This window comes from Accipiter gentilis, chromosome 33 (assembly GCF_929443795.1).
Source record: "Accipiter gentilis chromosome 33, bAccGen1.1, whole genome shotgun sequence".
Lineage (NCBI taxonomy): Eukaryota > Metazoa > Chordata > Aves > Accipitriformes > Accipitridae > Astur > Astur gentilis.
In genome coordinates this window covers 19,866,820-19,885,603 of record NC_064912.1, presented here as the reverse complement: position 1 = coordinate 19,885,603, position 18,784 = coordinate 19,866,820, and the positions used below count along the sequence as shown (strand labels likewise).

The following is an 18,784-nucleotide window of genomic DNA, read 5'->3' as shown; positions in this document are numbered from 1 at the left end:
ACAGCGGCAGCTGCCCGGGGGCTGCAGAGCTGCCAGCCCCCGGCCGTCGGTGCCCCGCTACTGCTCCCTCCCCTCTCCCCAGCCAGAGTTTGACACTTTGCCCGTCTCGGCCGTGTGCCGTCGTGGAACAATTTGAGGACGAGCGCCGCGGTCCCGGCTGCGCGCTGCCTGGGCGCTCGGTTCTCTCCGTGTGCGGTAATTTCGCTGCCCTTTACTCTGCAGCTCTCCTGCTCCACGTGCCCCGGCCTGCCATAGCCCACGAGCGATGAGGTCCTCGTGCCCGCTCTGAGCCGGGGAAGGAAGATTTCTGCTGATGCCCTGGGCGCAGGGAGCACCGCGGTCTGGTCCCTGCAGGAGCTCCTGAGGCTGAGAGAGACCCGGCACAGGCGGTGCCGTGCTTCGCAGCTCCCCTTGCTCCGGCTGCTGCGTTGGGATGGGGACGGCGTCCCCCGGTGACAGCCACATCCCTCTTCTGCCCGTCAGCCCTCCCGCCGCAAGGACTCATTTCCAGAGAAGGAGGGTGGTGCGGCAGGGCACAGCCGTGCCGCTCTGCTCCCCAGCCAGGTCCCCGTCCTGTCCCCTTTGCTCTGAACACCCCGGCACCTCCTTCCCCCTGTGCTCCGGGGTCTGAGAAGCCCTTTTCCTCCCCGCAGGGCACTGGGGATGCCCAGGTGAGAGCTGGCCATCTGTCCCGCTCGGTGCTCGCAGCACGACCCGGCCGGTGGCCACCTCTTGCCAGGCAGCTGGTGGGGACATCTGCCATCGCCACCAACACCCCCTTCCTCACGCAGAGAGCTGGCTTGATTGAAAGGGATGATTTACAGCCCCCATAGGTGAACAGTTCCGTTCAGGAGCTCCTCACACGGGTGCTGTACAGGTAGCCCAACACCAAAGGCACCACCGGCGCAGCAGCCCTAGGGCTCTCCTCCCCGCTCATCTAACCACTCCCGGCTGCTTTACACCGCCAGCTCCGCAGCGAGCCAGCTGCGGGACCCAGACGAGTCGCGGAGGTTGGAACCAAAGGGCAAAGGCACTAGAAGAAGCAGTGGCTGGAGTTACGCTGCCTGAGAAACAAACAGCTTCAGGTCATAAATTTAGCCTCAAGTTAGAGCAGAGTTTGCTGCCTGACTCATGGCACCCAGCACGGCAGAGGGAAGGTGACAGCCAGCACACATCCTGGGGCACCTCCTGCTTCTTTTCAATTACTCGGGATAACTTGGTTAACTTCAGAAAATCAATGCTCTCTCTGAAACAAAGCAAAATCTTTTCCCAACCGATCTCCTGCCTCACTAGCCCACAAGAAAAACACTGGCACGACAAATTGCCCCGAATGTGGCTTTAACGATACCCGAAGGCACCGAGGGTCCCGCATGTACACAGGATGCGGCACAGCAGCATCCCAGCGCCTGACAAATCAGTTGCTCCGACTTGCTGCCAGAAAGACAATGAATATATAATGACGGCAGTATGGGTAATGATAACAACGCTTTCAGTTCTATTATCAACACTTGCCACGCCACAGGAGTTAATTTGTCTGAAGCTGGTCAGGCACCTTCCTGGCGACTCCGGCACCCTGATGTCAGGAGCCAGCCCTGCCCCAGGGATGGGGACAGCCGCCCGTCCTGCCGAGGAGGGCTCAAACGCGCCGGGCACCGTGCTGCTCCAGGGCAAAGCCCACCACCGAGAAAGGGGCCTCCTGCACGGCCGGGGCTTTGCCCTTGTGGGGTTTGGTCTTAATTCAGAAACGTACTCTGTTCACATGCTTTGCTTTGCCCGATAGAGACAAACAGGGTTCCTTACCTGCAGCAGTCAGTGACTCAGCCGGAGCCCGCTTTCTGGAGATGCGATTCTGAAAAAAACCCCCCATCTTTCCTTTAAGCCACAAGCGGGCATGTGTGTAGCATCTAGAGGTTGGTGATGCCTCTGCAGCCGGGCAGGGCCGTTACACCGCCAAGGCAGCCGGGCTCTGGGCAGGGGCTGCTCAGCGCGGTGTCGGAGCAGCCGGAGCAAGGCTCCCGTCCGCGGCACACGAGCCCTCCTGGGGCCGGCACCGCTGCGGCTAACACCGCCGGCACGGGACAGTAAATGAAGGTCTTGGCGTGGCTTTCATGATCAGAGTCCCTAACGAGCTGCTTAAAAGCGCTGCTCCGCATGCACCGATCCCACACTCAGCCCATCGGAGTTTCCCCTCCGAGCATCCCTCCTTCCCCTTGCCTGGTTGGGAACCGTCAGTCCCAGGCCAGGTTCCCCCCGCTCCCCTCCGGCAGAGCTGCAGGGCTGGGGGGCTCTGGCTGAGCACACAGACCTCCCTAGCAAGACTGCCGGATTAATTATCAGTAGGGATTTAATTTCAGATCTTTGCCAAGGACAGTCAGAGCTCTGGGGTGCGTTAATAACATTAATAAAGCAAACCCTGCATTTGCTCAGATGCTGTTTTTGCAGGGCAAGCCCCCAGACCCCAGAGGCTGCGGGAGGGAGCTGGGCAGGAGCCCTGGCCAGGCCGGTGGCCGCACACCAGGTAAGTTAAAATGCAGCTTATTCCATATTTTACACTGCCAGTCCTTTCACTACTTTGTTTTTAAATATTTCCCTAAGATCGGAGTGCTACACTTCCTCCACTATTTTTAATACATGCAACCAGCAACTATGGCAATTAAGAGGCCTAATTAGCATCTGAATCCATCTTCTCACACAAACCCCCTTTGCAATAGTAGCAAATAAACGGTAAGAGAGATGAAGAACCTGCCCAGAGTCTGCAGCCCCATGCAGCCGGGACCTGTCGAGGGGCAGACGGCCCTTGCTGGGGCTGTTTGAGGGGCTCCGGAAAGGATTTCGGTCCAGCACACTTCCCGTGCAGGGTTTCCCACAGCGACCTGCCTGTTATTGCTGGGAGGTATTAGGACACAGAATCATAGAATCATTTAGGTTGGAAAAGACCTTCAAGATCATCGAGTCCAACCATTAACCATGCCCCATGACTGGCCACGCTCTGGCTTTGGGAGGGAGACCCAGGGCAAGGCTGCTCAAAGAAACGCACGCCAGGCACCAGATGTTTCCCTTCTGCAGAGAGCATGAGTAAATGAGAGCTCTGCTGGCCCCAGATTACCTGCGGCTGCCTAATGAGCCCCCCCCAGGGCCTCCGTGGGAATCCATCACTTTTGTCAGAAGGTTAAATAAGATTTCAATTAAGTGACACATCAAATCGTAAGACCAGCTGCTTCGAAACCGCCTCCGTTTAGACGAGCTCTGCTCTGGTGAGAGAAGGCAGCTCAGTATTTAAAGCCAAACCTCCGGCTGCACGCATTCACCTTGGCGTTTAAATAAAGACTGACCTCCTCCCTGCCAGCTCGCCGTCCCCTGGCCGTCACACCGCGCCGGCGGCCGTCACCCCCCTGCCAAGCAGCTCGGAGGGGACGGCCGCGCCGACACCCAGCAGGAAAACGCTGCTGAGAGAGCGCGGCCGGGAGAGATGCTCCCCAAGGAGGTCTTGGAGTCGGCTCCGAACTCGGCGTTTCCCTGGGAGAGGGGGTCTCGCCGTGACTGCTCCGGGATGCCTGGCTGCCCCTGGAGAGGGGACGTCACCCCACCGCAGCAGCTTTTAGGGAAAACGGCCTTCTGAGCCACTCTCCGGCAGCGCTTGCCCTGGCTGTGCCCGGGCTCGGGGGGGGGCTGCACATGCCCACACGCCTCACCCCCAACCCGCGGCACCCCGTGCACCCCGCGCCCCATGCACCACGGCACCCCGTGCACCCCGCTGCCCAGCCGAGCCCCCCCCATGGAAACCAGGGCAGCACCGCAAAGGGCAGGAGAGCGGAGCAGGGGCTGGGGGTGCTTCCCCGACCCCCTGCAGCCAGGGAACCCCGACCCCACGCAGCCGTGGGAGAGGTCGAGGCTGCCGTGAAACACCCGTAAAGACACAGCGCACCGTTTTCCAGCTGCCTGCAGCAGGGTCAGCGCGACCTATTCAGCCAAGTGACTTGCTCGCCAAACTGGACAATTTTATTGTTATTTTTCTCATCGATCTCCCAGCCATTATAGAATCATACACCATCTGCACGCAGCCCGCGGCCGGCGGCCCAGCCATCAACCCAGCTTCTCCTTCAGTACCACCAGGTCAAGCGTTGCCTCCTTGTTGTGCCAGACAGTAACTTGTGACTGCATGTGTATTAATTTTAGGGAATTAATTCATTTTCTTGCAACATTAGAGGTTAATTAAATGCTGGCTAATTGCTACCAGTCATTGGAGGAATTCTGCTCCTGAGTCCTTTCATGGCCTGAATGCACCAAAGGAAGAAAAAAGGAAAGAAAGAAGGAAAGAAAGAAGCCCTTTCAAGACCACAGAAAATTGCAAAAGGATGTTTCTTCCAACCTGACATGACAAAATTGAATTCCAAGCTATTTAATGCATGCACGAAACGCCATAGAGAAACCCAGCCCGAGCACTCCATCCATCACGACAGGGAAAGGGGTTTCGTAACACGAGCACTCGCTACGGCACCAACTCAGTGCTCCAAACTCCGGACTTCCAGGCAATTTCGCTTAAACGTAACTACCAGATTAAGGATTCTCACAGACAGGGCTATCGCCAGCATTTCCATGGGACAAACAGCTAAGGTAACACTGCGATTATGATCAACATTAACGATGGAGACCTCGGGAAGCCACTGTCCCGGGTGGTGATGGAAGCCCCGCTCAGTCCGCAGGGGCACCACGGCCAGGGTCACGGCGCAGCCCCCGTCCCCTCCCCGCCGGGGAGGGAGGGACGCGGGGGTCCCGGTCCCACCGTGGGCGCAGTGGCCTGGCCCGGCCAGTGGCATTTCGGGAGTGAAAAACCAGCCCCGCGGGTAGGGGCTCGGGGAGCCATCTGGGTTTGTCCTTAAAAACGGGATTTCACGGGTTACACCGTCACGAGGATGATGTCATGCAGCCTGACAAAACGCCCCTGCCCGCCTCAGACCGGCGTGGTTCGTCTGTTGGCCGGGTTGTTGTGCAAAGACTCCTTGAACTCTTTGGGGATGGAGTTATGGACCTGTAAAAAACCGTGGTCCCGCTCGGAGTTGAGCAGCGTCCCCATGGTGACCTTGGAGGGATCCCTGGAGAGGGTGAACATGGAGATGTCGGTGGAGGGGATGGTGCTGAACCCCTTGCTGACGGGTGACATGTCCCGGGACCGGGGCTCGGTAGAGCGGGAGCTGGACCGCCGGCGGAAGCGGTACCTGTAGGGGGGGAGGCGGGTGAAGGCCGACTTCTTCAGCAGCTCCGAGTGGGACTTGGCGCGGATCTGGCGGTGCTTCTCGATGTACATGTGCACAGCGATGACCCCCACCATCTCGGCGATGATGAAGGACAGGGCTCCAAAGTAGAAGGACCAGCCGTAGGAGTAGCTCTTCTTGGAGTCGCTCTGCCCCGGGTCCCCCGCGTTGGCCGAGATGTAGACTATGATCCCGATGATGTTGCTGAGACCTTCAGGGGAGGACGAGAGGGAGAGGTGCTCGCTTGAGTGGCAGGAGAGTGACGGGGGACAGCAGCAGCCCGATCCCCTCCCGGCAGCGGAGGGGCTCAGGCTGGAGGAGCCTGGCCTTTCTCTTGCTCATGATGACCCACGGGGTGCTCAGCAGGCGGGCAGGGTGCTGGGGGCGATGGCTGCACCCCCATGCTCCATGCGGCACCAGCCCCTTCGCCAGCACACCAGGGCCAAACCCCACCACAGACCTCCACTGCCATCCCCAGCGTACGCACATGTTCACGTACACCCAATATACATGCATATTCACCTATATTGGAGGGGCAGGAGGAACAACCACTGTTTTGCTTAGAAAAGGGACGTTTCAAGAGCTGGTTTTGCTTTGCAGAGCTGCTCGCTGAGCAACGGACCGCAGGAGCCCACAGTGCTGGGCACCGGGGCTGTGGCCGGAGCAGAGCTAACCCACGGGGCACGGAGGGGATCCCTCCGGCATGAGCCCTGGCTCGCCGTGGCCCTGGGAGCGCAGGGAAGCAGGAATGGCTCCATCTCTTTTCAGTTCTGTTGGAGCCCGGAGGCTTTATTTGGGATCCGGGCAGTTTTTGCACTGCCGGCAGCACCACGGGGCTGTGCCGCAGGGCTGGGGAGCAGCTGATGTATTCCTGGATTTACTTAATGAATCGATTATGTTCTTTCTGTTGTTTTCTCATCTGCATCAGCAGCTCCTGCCAGCCAAAGGAGGGAGAGTAATTTGTCTCTTTGTGGGGAGAAGAAAAACACAAAATAAAGCAGTTCCTTGAGACAAAGACATTGTCATACGATAATCAGTGGAAGCGTTGGGGAACAGTGCACAGAGAAATGAGTAATCCAGAAGGAACAGCCTCTCGAGAGAGTGATTTTCCTCGTAGGACTGCGGCAGCCCTTCTGCCTGCTGCCTGGTCCCGGCTGCTGCCGGCGCAGTGCCTGCCCTTGTCTGGTCCCACGACCGGCTGCTCGGCCGTGATGGAGGGCAGAGGCCCCCAAAACCTGCCCTGGGGCCGGGTGCTCCCCCAGTGGGACAGCTTTGCTCCAGGAGCTCCTCCTGGGCTGCAGCCCCTGCACGGAGACTGCTTGGGGCAGAGCAGGGTGGATGCTTGAAGTGCTGTCTAGCACAGTGGACACTTGTCAGAAGCCTCTGCTGGTTTTTTCCCTGCCACGGGGAGTTTTCCACCAGGACGGGACAACTCATGAACTCCAGAATCCGACAGCCCAGAAGGACCCACAACCCGTCTCCAGCCCCGCCATGTCCTCCCACACTTCTACACCAGAAAAGCCATCCCACTCTAGACCCTGCCGGGCAGCTCCTACCTGCAGAGACGAAGAAGATGCCGGCACTGAGGATGACGTTGTGTTTGCTCTTGTAGAACTCGCTGGCCGCCACGCACAGGCCTCCGAAGAACAGCAGACCCACGCTGAGGATGGGGAAGATGCTGGATGCTCTCACTGCACCTGCGGGACAGGGAGCGAGGCAGGGTCGGTCCCCAGCATCGCTCCTGCGCGGAGGCTGCTGGCATCTCCCGTGCCAACGCCAGTGCCCGGAAAGAACTGTTGCAACGCCACGCTCGGTTGCTGCCACGGGGCATGGGGGAGACCCAGCACTGGTCCCCGCTATGCATCCCTGCTTGTCCCCGAGCTGCTCTGCTCTGAGCTTGCTCTGGAGCCCAGCGTCAGCCCTGCAAACCCCACAATTCAGGCCTCCCATCACAAAAACAGCTTAAACCCTGAATTTCTTTTTTTTTTTTGCTTCCTAGGCTATTTCTTCCAGTCTTGCCACACAGTCAGCGCTAGCAATTTACCTTCCCATTCCCAAACACACCACCCACGGGTTTTGGCTGCGGACGTGACTCTGGAATCTGGGATTGCCAAACCCCCCAGCTCTCACCACGCTGGCAAGGAACGGTACTGCCAACCACAGGGGTTGGGAACCTGTCCCTTGGGTCCCCAAACTATCACGGCTGCTTTGAAAGTAAAGAATTTACAAACTAACGCACCCCAAGTTCAACAAAAAGTCATTTTCTGATGTAAGGGAGGAATGTTATCGAAATGAACAAAAAGCCCAAGACCCCGAGCCCACCACATGTGATGCCATGACCCCGGCACTGGGCTAATCCCAAGGGGATTAGCTCCGGCAGTGCCTGTCTCTGCATGCTCAGGAGTCATTGACGAAGCGCTACACAAAGAAGGGTCTTTTCTATGTGGCCTATCAGAAGTTCAGCTTCCAAAATGACAGTAGAGAGTAATTAGTGCAGCAAATGACTACCTGCTGCACCGAAAATACACTGTGCCTTGGTTTGGGCTCTCTTTCCTCTATTAGGGCCTTTATTAAAAGCACAGAAATACAGAGAAGCCCTATTAAAATGCCATTCCGGGGGCTTTAAAATAGACTTTTTATTTTAAATGTGGGAGGGGGTGGGAGAACTTAAACGCTAATCTACTAAAATTGCAAACCAATTCCATCAAACATGTTCCCCTCTTAGATGGGTGAGCAGAGCTGATGGCTCCCTGCAGAGTTAGAAAATGGGGAGCTCAGAGCAACATCTGGATGAGCAGCAGCTGCATCAGGCAGGAGCCGCTGCCTGCCCGGGGGTTGGGGCTGAGCACAGGGCGATGGTGCTGGGGGTCACTTTGTCCTCGGGGATTCTTCCCAGCCCCAGCGGCTCAGAGAGCACCCAGAGATGCCAACGCCTCCCAGGCTGCCACCTGCCCCTGCTGCCTTATCTTCTTACTTGTTTGGAAATTTAGGCGTGGAAATTTAGGTCGAAGTGAACCTTTTGCCGTGCAGACTTCGCAGTCTGTCACGCACGCGCGTGCTTGCCGACGTGCCGGGCGGCGCACGTCCGTGCTGCTGTGCATCTCATGGCGCGCGTCGTTTGCGTCCAGCCTCTGCCAACCCGCACCGCGGTGCCCCAGCGCTCGCTCGTGCACGTGTCTGCCCGGCGCTCAGGGACGGTGCCTCTTCTCTGCAGGGTCAGCCTCATCCCGGCGGCAGGTCCCCCCACGTAAAAACCCGCGGGTTCTGCCCCGAGGCTCTGCTGGCCCACCGAGACAGGAGGACTCCGTTTTTCCCAGGAGAGCCGCCAGCTCTATTTTCACTGTCTCCCTGCGCTCGGCTGCTGCCGGCAGGGCGCACGGCAGATGCTCGTCGTGCTCTCCCGGCGAGCGCCAGCAAATCCAGCCTGGCTGCAGAGACTCGGGGAACAGGGAGACCGGCACGAACACGGCACCCCCGCGGTGCTGCACCAAGGACCCGCGGGGTCCCGGTCCCCGGCGGCCCTTGCACCCCGACAAGCTCAGGCTGCGCAGCAGCTGCTGGGACCGGCCGCGGGGACAGCGAGTGCCAGACAAATGTGCCATTAACGCTGCTACCGCGGCGTGACGTGGCCACGCTCAGGTAACCCGGAGGGTCACCGCTGCTGTGCAGGGAGCCTGGGGGGGCTGCGACCCATCGGGCTCCTGCCAGTGGGGGGGAAGGACCTGCTGGGTGAAGCTCTGGGGGATGGGGAGGGGGGTGCCAGCGCAGCGTGGGGTGAGGGGGTCCCCAGGGAGCACCCGTGGCTCTGTCACGCTACGGGAAAGCAGACTCACGGAGGAGATACTCGGCCGTGTCTTGCTCGTAATCCGCATCCTCGGGGAAGTGGTCGATTTTCTTGCACACTCCTCGGAAGGTTCCTGGGAAGACACAAGCCAAGAAACCCTCAAACCCCTCTGCGCTGGCAGGAGCGCTGCTGGATGTGCTGCACGAGGCCGGCAAGGCAGCAGCCCAGGAGCCGCTCGGGCACCGCTCGGCATGGGGCTGTCAGCGACCCCAAACGCTGCCCTCAGTCCCCAGGGACAGTTTGGTCCCTGGCTGCTCCTGCACCCTCCGAGCGCTGCCCGTCCCCTCCAGGGGGGCTGCACGTTTACATCTCAAACTAAGTCCTGTCATTCACATCACTGCTGAGCTGGGAGGAGATGCCCAAGCTGCTCTGCTCCCCCCACAGCCCCACGGCAGCCGTGGGCAGAGACTCTCCGCAGCGCAGCCCCCGCTCCCCTCTCCGGCTGCGCGGTGCTGCCAGGAGCTCAGCGGTGCTCAGCACGGCACTGCCTCTGCTGAGCTTTCCCTCCCTCCGTGGGTGCACCCGTGGACATGGCAAGGCTCGCCTGGCCCCTGTTTTCCCCAGTGAATGGGAGGCAAAGCAGGGCAGGCACTTGCTGCCTCTCAGCACCCACCCACCCACCCAGGCAAAACCCTCATCGGTTTTGACAGAGAATCGATGCAGCTGTAAATAAACCTCCCGGCCTGCAGGTCCGAGCAACACCTTATTCAGATGCCCTGGGGAAAGTGCTCCACGGCTGCAGCCCAGGGCTCCTTCTGGGATGTCGGGTTCATCTGCTTTCACATCAAATTCCTGCTGGAGATGACAACAGCACCGGGGTCAGTGTGGCGGCTTGAGCAGAGCCCCCACCCTGGGACTCTGCAGCACCAAGAGACCGGCCCAGTCCTCCCAGTTTGGCTGCCCTGCCCCAGCCCCTCGGCTGTACGAAAGAGCAGCTTTGATTTACTGCTGACCTACAAATGCAGGGCACAGGCTGCCGCACAGACGAGGAGCCTCAGCACATTTGCTAAAGTAACATCTGGGCTGCAGCTTAACTTCCAAGACGTGATTTCTTTGGAGGCACAGATGAGTTCATTTAAACGACTACAAAAAGTCTGCAGGCTGCTTACCCTTGCCTGCCACTTTTCAGACCCGCTTCGTGCCGGGGACACCGGCAGCTGGGGCAGCGGTCAGAGGAGGCAGAGTCGCTCAGACGACCCGTCCGTACCCCATTTCCAGCCTGCTTTCACACGTCCCCGCAGCACCCACGCGTGCACACCCACGCACGACCATGGATAAGCACCCAGTGCCGCCGGCGGGCATCGCAGCTGAGCTGGGCACGGGCAGGACTGCCACCCGCCCCACGGCACGGAGACCCCAGCCGCTCCGCGTGTGCCACCTTTCCCCTCCTGCTCGTGGGTCCCCACGGCACGACTCGGGAGCGGGGGCGAGAGCAGCCCCGCCGCGGTGGGCACCGGCAACGCTGCCTGGAAGGCCTGGGGAAAGAGGCAGATGCTCTGGCATCTGCTGGCCTCCCACTTAGCATTTGGGGGAAAAAAAAGGCTCTTTTTCTGTGGCTTTTTTTTTTTTCCCTCCTGCCTCTGAAGCAAAACAAACGCATTTCGCCTTTAAACGGCTGCCTGTTTGCTTTGGCTTTCTCCTCGCTGCGCTTTCGGGCTCATCTCTCTCCTGTGCTGAAGCCGTGCAATTGTGCCATGAGAGGAAAAAGCCAAGGACGAGTCAGGCTCAGGCACGTGATGTACTGGGGACTCAGTTACATGCTGCAAGATGCGGATGCGGGGCGAGAACGGGGCAGCGCAGCCGTGTCCACGGCGGGGGAGAGCCTTATGGTTCAGACGTGTTTATGGGACAGCCTGGGGCAGGGGCTGGCTGTGAACGGGTTCTTGCCTCTTCTGCTCAACCATCCACCAGCCCCAGCAGCCTGGTCCACGTGCCACTGATGGACAGGCACAGAGAAATTAAAGGCATTAAAAAATAATAAAAATATCTTGGCTATGCCCAGTTGCGCTTATGGATTTGTTGTGATGGATGCAGCCCGTCACCTCCTGTGGACGCTGTGAGCTTGCTCCTCGTGGCAGCCCGCCAAGACACTGAGAACAGCACTCGATATCTGCTGGGGGACGGCTCAGAGCTCGGGCCGTGCCACGGTGCTGGACAGGAACACGGCTCCTCAGGGCCCCGGGGCAGCAGCAGCCGCTTCTGTCTGCAGGATTTACAAGGCCGCCTTCTCCAAAGCAAGCAGAAAACGCTAATGCAAGAGTATGCACGGCGCTTCCTCTGCAGTGCCAACAAATGCTGCCCTTGATGCTATAAATGGGGAAACTGAGGCACAGAGCGTGACTTCTCTGGAGTGGCAAGGGGCAGGGCTGCAGCACGTGGTCAGGTCGTGCTGGCTCTGTCCCCTCTCCCATGGGACCACAAAGGACATGCCACCAGGGGACAGGGCTCCAGGCAAGAGAACCCAACTCGCCCGGTGCCCTGCACGGCCGCACGCCGTCAGCCTGCACTCCGGCTACGAGCTTGGGGGAGCTGAGCATCGCGACAGGCATCAATTAAAGCCTGGAAATGAAGCTCTGGAGGTGGCAAGCTGTCATCCAAGCAGGAGACACGGCATCCGAGGGAGAACCGCCTGCTCCCGTGCTTTGGGAACTGCAGGCGAAGGGGAGCTGAAAACTGGCACCACGAAGGGGGCTGGGGAGGCACTGGGCATGGCGAGGACGGCAGCTGCACAGCACAGAGCCCATCCTCCTCCTCCTCCTCCTCCTCCTCTCAGCTTTCAGGTTTCCCCCCACCTTCTCCCCATACCTGCCAGCAAGGCTCTGCCCCCCACACCCCAGAGCCACCCCCCACTTTTGTCCCTTTGCTCTCCAGCCATCGGGGACGTGCTGCCAGAGTGGGACCATGCCAACCTGCAGCACCCCAAAACACCCCGATGGACCCAGAAGGACACCGAGAGCCGGCATGTGCCTGGACGTGCCTGCTCCCCCCCCAGACATGCGTCCAGTCTCACCCAGTGCGGGGCTGTCACTCCCGGGACAGCACCGAGGTTTCTGTTTCCAGCTGGTCTCTAAACACCTCGGTCCTCGCTCTGCCCCGCAGCCCCGACCCGCTCGGGTGGGACAGACCTGCCCCCTCCGACTTTTAACGGCTGCAAAGCTGCTGTCAGCAAGGGACACCCACGCAGCGTGCAGGACTTCGCGAGAGCTTCTCCAGAGGCACCGTGACAGCGCAGGAACATCTCCCTCTGCAGCAACCTCCCGGGTAGGGTCGTGGGGCCGGTGTTCATCATCTGATTAGCGGGAGGAAACTTTCCCTTGGTACCATGTGGGAAAGGAGTTTAGAGAGTGAGTCAGCCCATCAGCACAGCATGCAAGTGAGAATACTAATTTTCTTGGGATCTCTTTCAAGTTCTCAGAGGCTCCTTGTGCCACTGAGCCCCCACTGAAACACAGGGCCGGCACCCCCCTGCCCTGAGCAGCAGCTGGACGAGCCGGGACCCCCGGGGCCGCGCTTCTGGTATATAAAATGTCTAAGGTAAATCTGTGACCGTGAGGGACGAGGGCAAACCTTGGAGCAGGAGGCACCTGCAAGCGCGGGGGATGCCCTGTTCGGATGCAAACACCCCCTGCCCCGCTGCCTGCGGGCTGGCGGGGCTGGGGTGCGACACTCATCCATCCATCCTTCCGTCCATCCATCCGTCCACCCATCCCTCCCTCCTGTCGCAGCTGCCGGGACCGCACACAGTTGCACTGCATCTGCTCTGTCCCACGGGGATCCGTAACCTCTCTCCTTCCCTCAGCCCCGCCTGTCCCACCCAAACACCTCCCTTGAGACAGAAATGGGACGCAAAAAAATAAAAAAAAATAAAAACAAAGTGACTTTCTCAGGGCAGGGGCAGAGCCTTTGCTCAGAGTTGCTGCTGCAGGACCCACCACCAACTCCCTCCCGCTGCCCACGGCAGAGGGAAATGCCGAGCAGCCACGGCCGAGCGTGGGGAGCGGGAAAGCACGGCGGCATCGCTAATTTTTCCAGATTGCTCCGACGGGCGCAGGGCACCGGGTCCCTGCAGGCAGCGGGGCTCCAGCCGCCCAGTGCCAGGGGACGAGGACAACGCGTGCGTGCCCCGGCGGGGCTGGGGGCTGCGCGTTTCGAGGCGGCAGGGCCGGGGCTCGCCACGCTCCTCGCAGGTGTTTTAGCAAAAATCCTTCCCCGCCAAGGCAAAGGGAGCCCCAGCCCGGCCGGGGACAGGCAGGGCAGCACCACCGGCCCCCCAGGTGGGGAGGGGGCAGCCCCGCCGCCTGCCCGCGCCTCCCCGGCTCCACCGCATCTATTTCACGCTCTGACATTTATTTTGGCTCCTTTACTCCCTCTGTTCATTAACCGATGCTCGTCGCCATGGCAACCGCTGAGTCACCTGACACACAACTTCCCAGCCTCCAAACAAATACCACAACAAGGCTTAAATCCCCAAAAGCCTGCCCTGACCCCCAAAACGCTCCCTGGGGATGGAGCTCTGTCCTGGGGAGGGGCGGCTGGAAAGGGCTCCGGGGAAGGATGGGGCGGCCGCTCCTGGCCCTGGCGGGGGGCTCGTCCCCCCAGCAGCCGGGGTGCTCCCACTCACACCCCGAGCCACCGGCTCCCCGGCCCCCCGTGATGGCAGATGCAACTCCGAGCTTTCCTCTGCTGGCTTTACAGCTGGGCCCCAGCAAAGGCAGCGTCACGGCATCACAGGCAGAAAGGAAGCCGGTTTTGTCCGAGTCCTCAAACTCCGGAGCCTCCTTCCTCTGCCCACGTTTTCTCAGCGAGGACGCGAGGCAGAGGCGATGCCGGATCGCCTGCTCCCGGCTGCCTCTGAACCCCTGCCGGAACCCAGGCTGTGGCTGCAAGCTCAGGCACGAGATGTCCCCCGCTCCCGGGGCTCGAGCCCAGCCAGGCCGCACGCAGAAACCGGCTGGGGAGGACTGGCCAGCGCGGGACTCACCGGGACACTGTCCTGACTCGGGTACGGGGCTCAGGCGCTTGCTCCGGGCACTCACAGCCTCAGGCCCTGCTAACGCCTCGCCCGGGTGGCACCGTGCCCCTTGCCGGCATCCATCTGCGAGCCCTTGGGCTGGGCACGGCTCCCAGAGCGGCTCGTGCTGCGTGGATGGGATGGTTGGGGTGCCGCTGCCTCCCCCCGCAGTCGCTGTTCCCTTCGGTGCCGGCGGTTGGGCTCCTCTCCCTTCGCAGGAGGAAGGGGAGAGCTCCCGCCAGCCAGGAGCACGCCGGGCTGCTGGTGGCCGCTGGTTTCGGCACACCCCAGCCTGCTCGCGAGTAATTTCCCCAGCTGATACCCATGCCTGCGACGCGACTCTGCGCTGCGTGCATGAGTCACACCACCTTGGGTTTAATTCATCTGCTGGCCAGGAGAGCACCAGCAAAGGCAGCGTGCTGCTGTGGTTATTCATTCCCCGCTCAGCTGTCTCTGTGGTAGATCTGGGTAATTTTCTCTCCCCGGCAGCGTGAATCCTGATTAGCCAACTTAGCTTATTACTGCACTTCCATGCCCAGAGCCCGACGCGGCAGCAGACGGCTCTGCTCACGGTGGCTGCGCAGCCCGGCTCCGGAGCCTCCTGGCTGGGAATTGGGGCTGTGCCGAGGAGCCCCGGTCAGCCAGCGGTGCCTCCCCTCGCCACCCCAGCACGGGACGGCTTCTCTCTTTTGCCTCTTTCTGCACCAAGGAACCCGACCTGGCCGGCCCCTGCTCCAGCAGGTCCTACTCGAGAATATGTGGAGCGCATCCAGCGGGCACGGCTGTCGGCGAGCTCAGCCTCCCCGCGCGAGCACACGCTCTGGGGTCCCCCCGATGCACGAACCGGCAGGGACAGCGCTCGGCCAACGGGCACCGGCAAGGAGCCGCGCGAACAACGGCTTGAAGCAGCCGGACGACTGCCGGCCGCGAAGCCTGCGAGATAATCCTTTATCACGTTACGCGGCCCTCCCGTTTTCTTTCCTCCCCTCTGCCCCAGAGCGGTGAGCACAGCTGCACTACCCACCGCTGCTTTGGTGCTCTCCCGTGGCCGACACAGCTGCCAGCCCCAGGAGCAGGGAGCTCCGGGGGCAGCGGCGAGGCAGCGCAGACCCCCCGGCAGTGGGACACGCTGCCGCCGTGCCCACGGAGGGGAGGCACGGCCCCCGAGGGCCGGAACGTTGAAGTCTGATAAGTCAGCCAAGAGAGCCATAACATCAACTGGCGTAAGTGCCTGGGCGAGACCGAGCGAGCAGGCGGGAAGCGGGAGCGCTGGGGATCGGCCATGCCCCCCCTCCGCCACCGAGGCACTCACGGTGGCGCGGGGCCGGCCAGGACAAGGCTGTCCTTCGAACGCTCGGCTGTGCAGCGCGGCACCGCGCTCCTTGGCCAGGCTGGATTAAAATCAGCCAGGAGCTGAGCCACCCGAGCCCTGCGGGAAGCCTCTCCCTGGCCCTCCTGCCTTGGGGGGTGCGGGGGGCACCCTGCCTTGGCAGGGTCAGTGTGAGCAACCCCAGCTCTGCCATCAGTTAGGCGCCATCCGTTAGGTGCCATCCGTTAGGCGCCATCTCTCTCCTTGTCCTTCACATCTGCTGCAAACCCTTGGCCAGCAGCAGAGCAGCATCCATCTGTGCTCTGCACCAGTCTCGGTGAGCTTCAGTTCAAGCCCTCGATTTAATGGTCCCGCTTTACTCCAGGGGCACCCCAAGTGTCCCCAGGCACCGCAGGGAAGCCCTCTCCAGTTGGCAAATCTTCCCGGGCATTTTCCATGTGTAAGCGCCGTACACGCCAATGGGACTGTCAGCCGTGCAGTGCCTGCAGGGTGTCCCTGCCCAACAGCTCCAGGCTCGCTGCAGCAAGCCCTGCTTTTTAGGTAACATCGGATTTAATTTGGAAGAGATGAACTCATATAACACATTTCGCATTCAGTGGTTTCGTAAAGGCATCCTTTCCCTTCCCCTCCCGCAGGGCTGTTTTTCATCCCGAGCTCCGCGTGATTCTTCGATCCCTCTCATCCCCACCAGATCAGAGTATCCCCAAGCTGCACGTGAAATAACGTGACTAACGCCTGCCTCCTGCGAGTCACCCCTTCTCCCCCGGACGAGGGCTGCCTTACACAGGGTAACATTTTGTTCCAGCAGGATTTTGTCGCTGTTGCTTTAGTCCATTCGTATTTCAATGTACGTACTCTCTGCACTGCATTTACTGGAGAATGCAAAGGCAATTAATTGATTTGATCTTAGGTCTTTTTCCTCTCAAAGCCCTTTTCCCCAGGGAGGCGGGGGGGTGGGGAGGGGGTTGCAGAGGAAGCGCAAGTCTCGTGATGGTGGAAATATGGCTAAGAATATCGATCCTAACCTGGAGAGCCACAAGACTAAAGAGGTCTAGTTATGGTTTTAAAATCTCATTACTTTTCATCCAGTGGAACAGTTTTCCAGGGACTATTCTGGTTGTTACTGCTCAGTGCGCAAACTAAGACTCAGGCTTGAGAAGATGAGCTATCACTGTTCTTAAATGGGAACACAATTCCCCTCTCCCCTTGTGTTGGTTGGCTCAGCCAGGAGAAGTCCTGGGGCAAGGTCACATTTCAGCCCTCGGCTCTCCACACCTCCCGATAAGTTCAAGCGAGTTATCTCCTAAGTTGTGGTTCACAGTAATGGCCTTCCTAAAGATACCTTGTCGCACCAAATCTGTTTGGAGGAAGCGGTGGCGTCATTATGGTTTAAGTTTTCTGAAAATTAAGATTTGTTGGAGAATCAGAGGTCCAAGCTGAGCTGTCGAGTGCTGGGGTATGAGCCTGCAGCACATCCTCAGAGACGCTCAGGCTCTGCTCTCCCTTGAGTAACAAGAGCAAGATACCTAAATATCTCCGAGGAATTAAAACTTCAGGGCTCATCTTTTTTTACCTCCCACCCACCTCCCAGATGCTTGGAGAGATGGAAAGAAATTCATCTTTACTCCCTCCCTTCCCCAGCTTCACGCTCTGCAAGGGATCCTGAGGCTCTTTGCACAAGGTCCCCCGTGTGAGCTTGCAAAGCTCCAGGGTTTCAGGACCGCGTTGGACCCAGCCATCGCCCGCAGACCCTTGGCCACCACGCAGGGCTCGCCTCAGCCAGCACGGGAGCGCTGGCACCAAGCAGCAGCTCTGCCCCATGTCCCTGGGAAGGGCTGCTGGAGTTCCAGCCACCCCCCAGCATCTTGTTCGCCTCCCACATCACAAAGTCTTTGATACAGCCCGGTTTCAACGACAACACAAGCACCTTAGAAAAGCGTCAGGGAAGGCTGGTGGGACGGCTACGGACACCCCAGACCCGTGGCTCAGAGCAACCCAGCTGGAAGAGCTGCTCAAGCCAAGGACGCTGCCCAACGCAGCAGCCTTGGGAAGGGGTCTGCTCTCCTCCCAAAGTCAGGGAAACCTCGGGAAGCCAGGCGAGTGACCGGCCGTCGCCATCAAATTGGATTTGTGATTACTCAGACCATAAACTGTCACCACTTTACAAATGCATCTGTTTGCTTAAGCTTCACTAAATTAAGGCAAAACCTGTGTGTTGGTTTAAAAAAAGACCCCTGCTCCGTGCTACTCTCTCTAGCCAGCAGCTCTGTCCTTGTTGGGATGGATGCTGGGCTCCGCACCGCCTGCCAGCTGGACAAATCTTCCTCCCCGGGACCGAGTCCTCCCCCTGGCACATCCCCATCGCCCCAGCAGCCCCACACCAGCTTCCCACTGGGGTACCGGTGTAATCTGGCTCCATCGCTACTTCACACTCTCTCCCCCTCTCTGCGGTGGTGGTTTGTGTCTGAGCAGAGTCACCTACACAGATATGCCTTTTCTGAAGGATTTTTTTCCTGTTGTAAAAAAAAAAAAAAAAACAGTGGAAAAAACCCAAGTCAAATGAAAGGAGCGCAACAGCGAGGAGGCGGCAGAGGTGGGCTCTGCGGTGCCGGCTGGACGCCGAGGCCAGCGCAAACACACGTTTGAACACAGACGCACGGCAGTGCAAGAACTGAGCCCCCCTGCCCTGCACATCCCTGACAGCTCGGGGGGGTTTGGGGAGCAGCACCCAGCTCCGCGCTGCCCGTGACGGGCATCCCCGTGGGGGACACGTCGGGGCGGTCGTGGGCACAGCCCAGGCGCTCACACCCATGGGTGGACTGGGAGCTTTTGCCAGTTTTAGGCTGCGAGGTGCCGGTGATCGGCGTGTGTCACAGAGACTTTACTCCCTCAGCACTGCTAAAAGGAAAAAAAGAAAAAAAAAAAAAAAATCTACATTTTGACAGTGACTCATCATCTCCCATTCTGGAATCTGTGGGGTTGTTGCAACCTACACAAGGCAGTTCAGAAAAGCAAAACAATTCTGAATAATAGAGGAGGAAAAAAAGTTTGAAAATGATGGGTAATTTCTAGCATTCTGCTTCAAGGGTTTAGCTTTGTTTTTCTCATTATAAAAGTAATCAGGCAATGCACTGGAGCTGCCTTCCAGGGTCTCCCCCCACACTCCCCTGGGTTTCCTTCCTCCCTCCATCCTTCCACATCGGTGGAGCTCATGGCAGGGAAACGCCCCGCCACAAACCCGGCTCCCAGGAAGATGCCGGGCTTTCCCGGCCAGCCGTGATGGAGTGGGAAGGCAGAGGGGGCTGCGGCCAGCGCGGGGGTCTTGGGCGGCCCCTTCCCTGCAGGGC

General features: G+C 59.7%; 1 protein-coding gene across 1 annotated transcript in view; it reads right to left on the bottom strand.

The window, feature by feature from the left end:
- Positions 1 to 3,986: 3,986 nt before the first annotated feature.
- The window catches only part of CACNG3 (calcium voltage-gated channel auxiliary subunit gamma 3), a 33,071-nt gene continuing 18,273 nt past the window's right edge, over positions 3,987 to 18,784 (bottom strand). The window contains exons 2-4 of the mRNA XM_049791073.1: positions 9,086 to 9,169; positions 6,809 to 6,949; positions 3,987 to 5,463 (exon numbers count right to left, since the gene is read on the bottom strand). Coding sequence (XP_049647030.1) covers positions 4,952 to 5,463; positions 6,809 to 6,949; positions 9,086 to 9,169 — 737 coding nt within the window. The 3' untranslated portion in view covers positions 3,987 to 4,951. The remainder of the gene's footprint in view (positions 5,464 to 6,808; positions 6,950 to 9,085; positions 9,170 to 18,784) is intronic.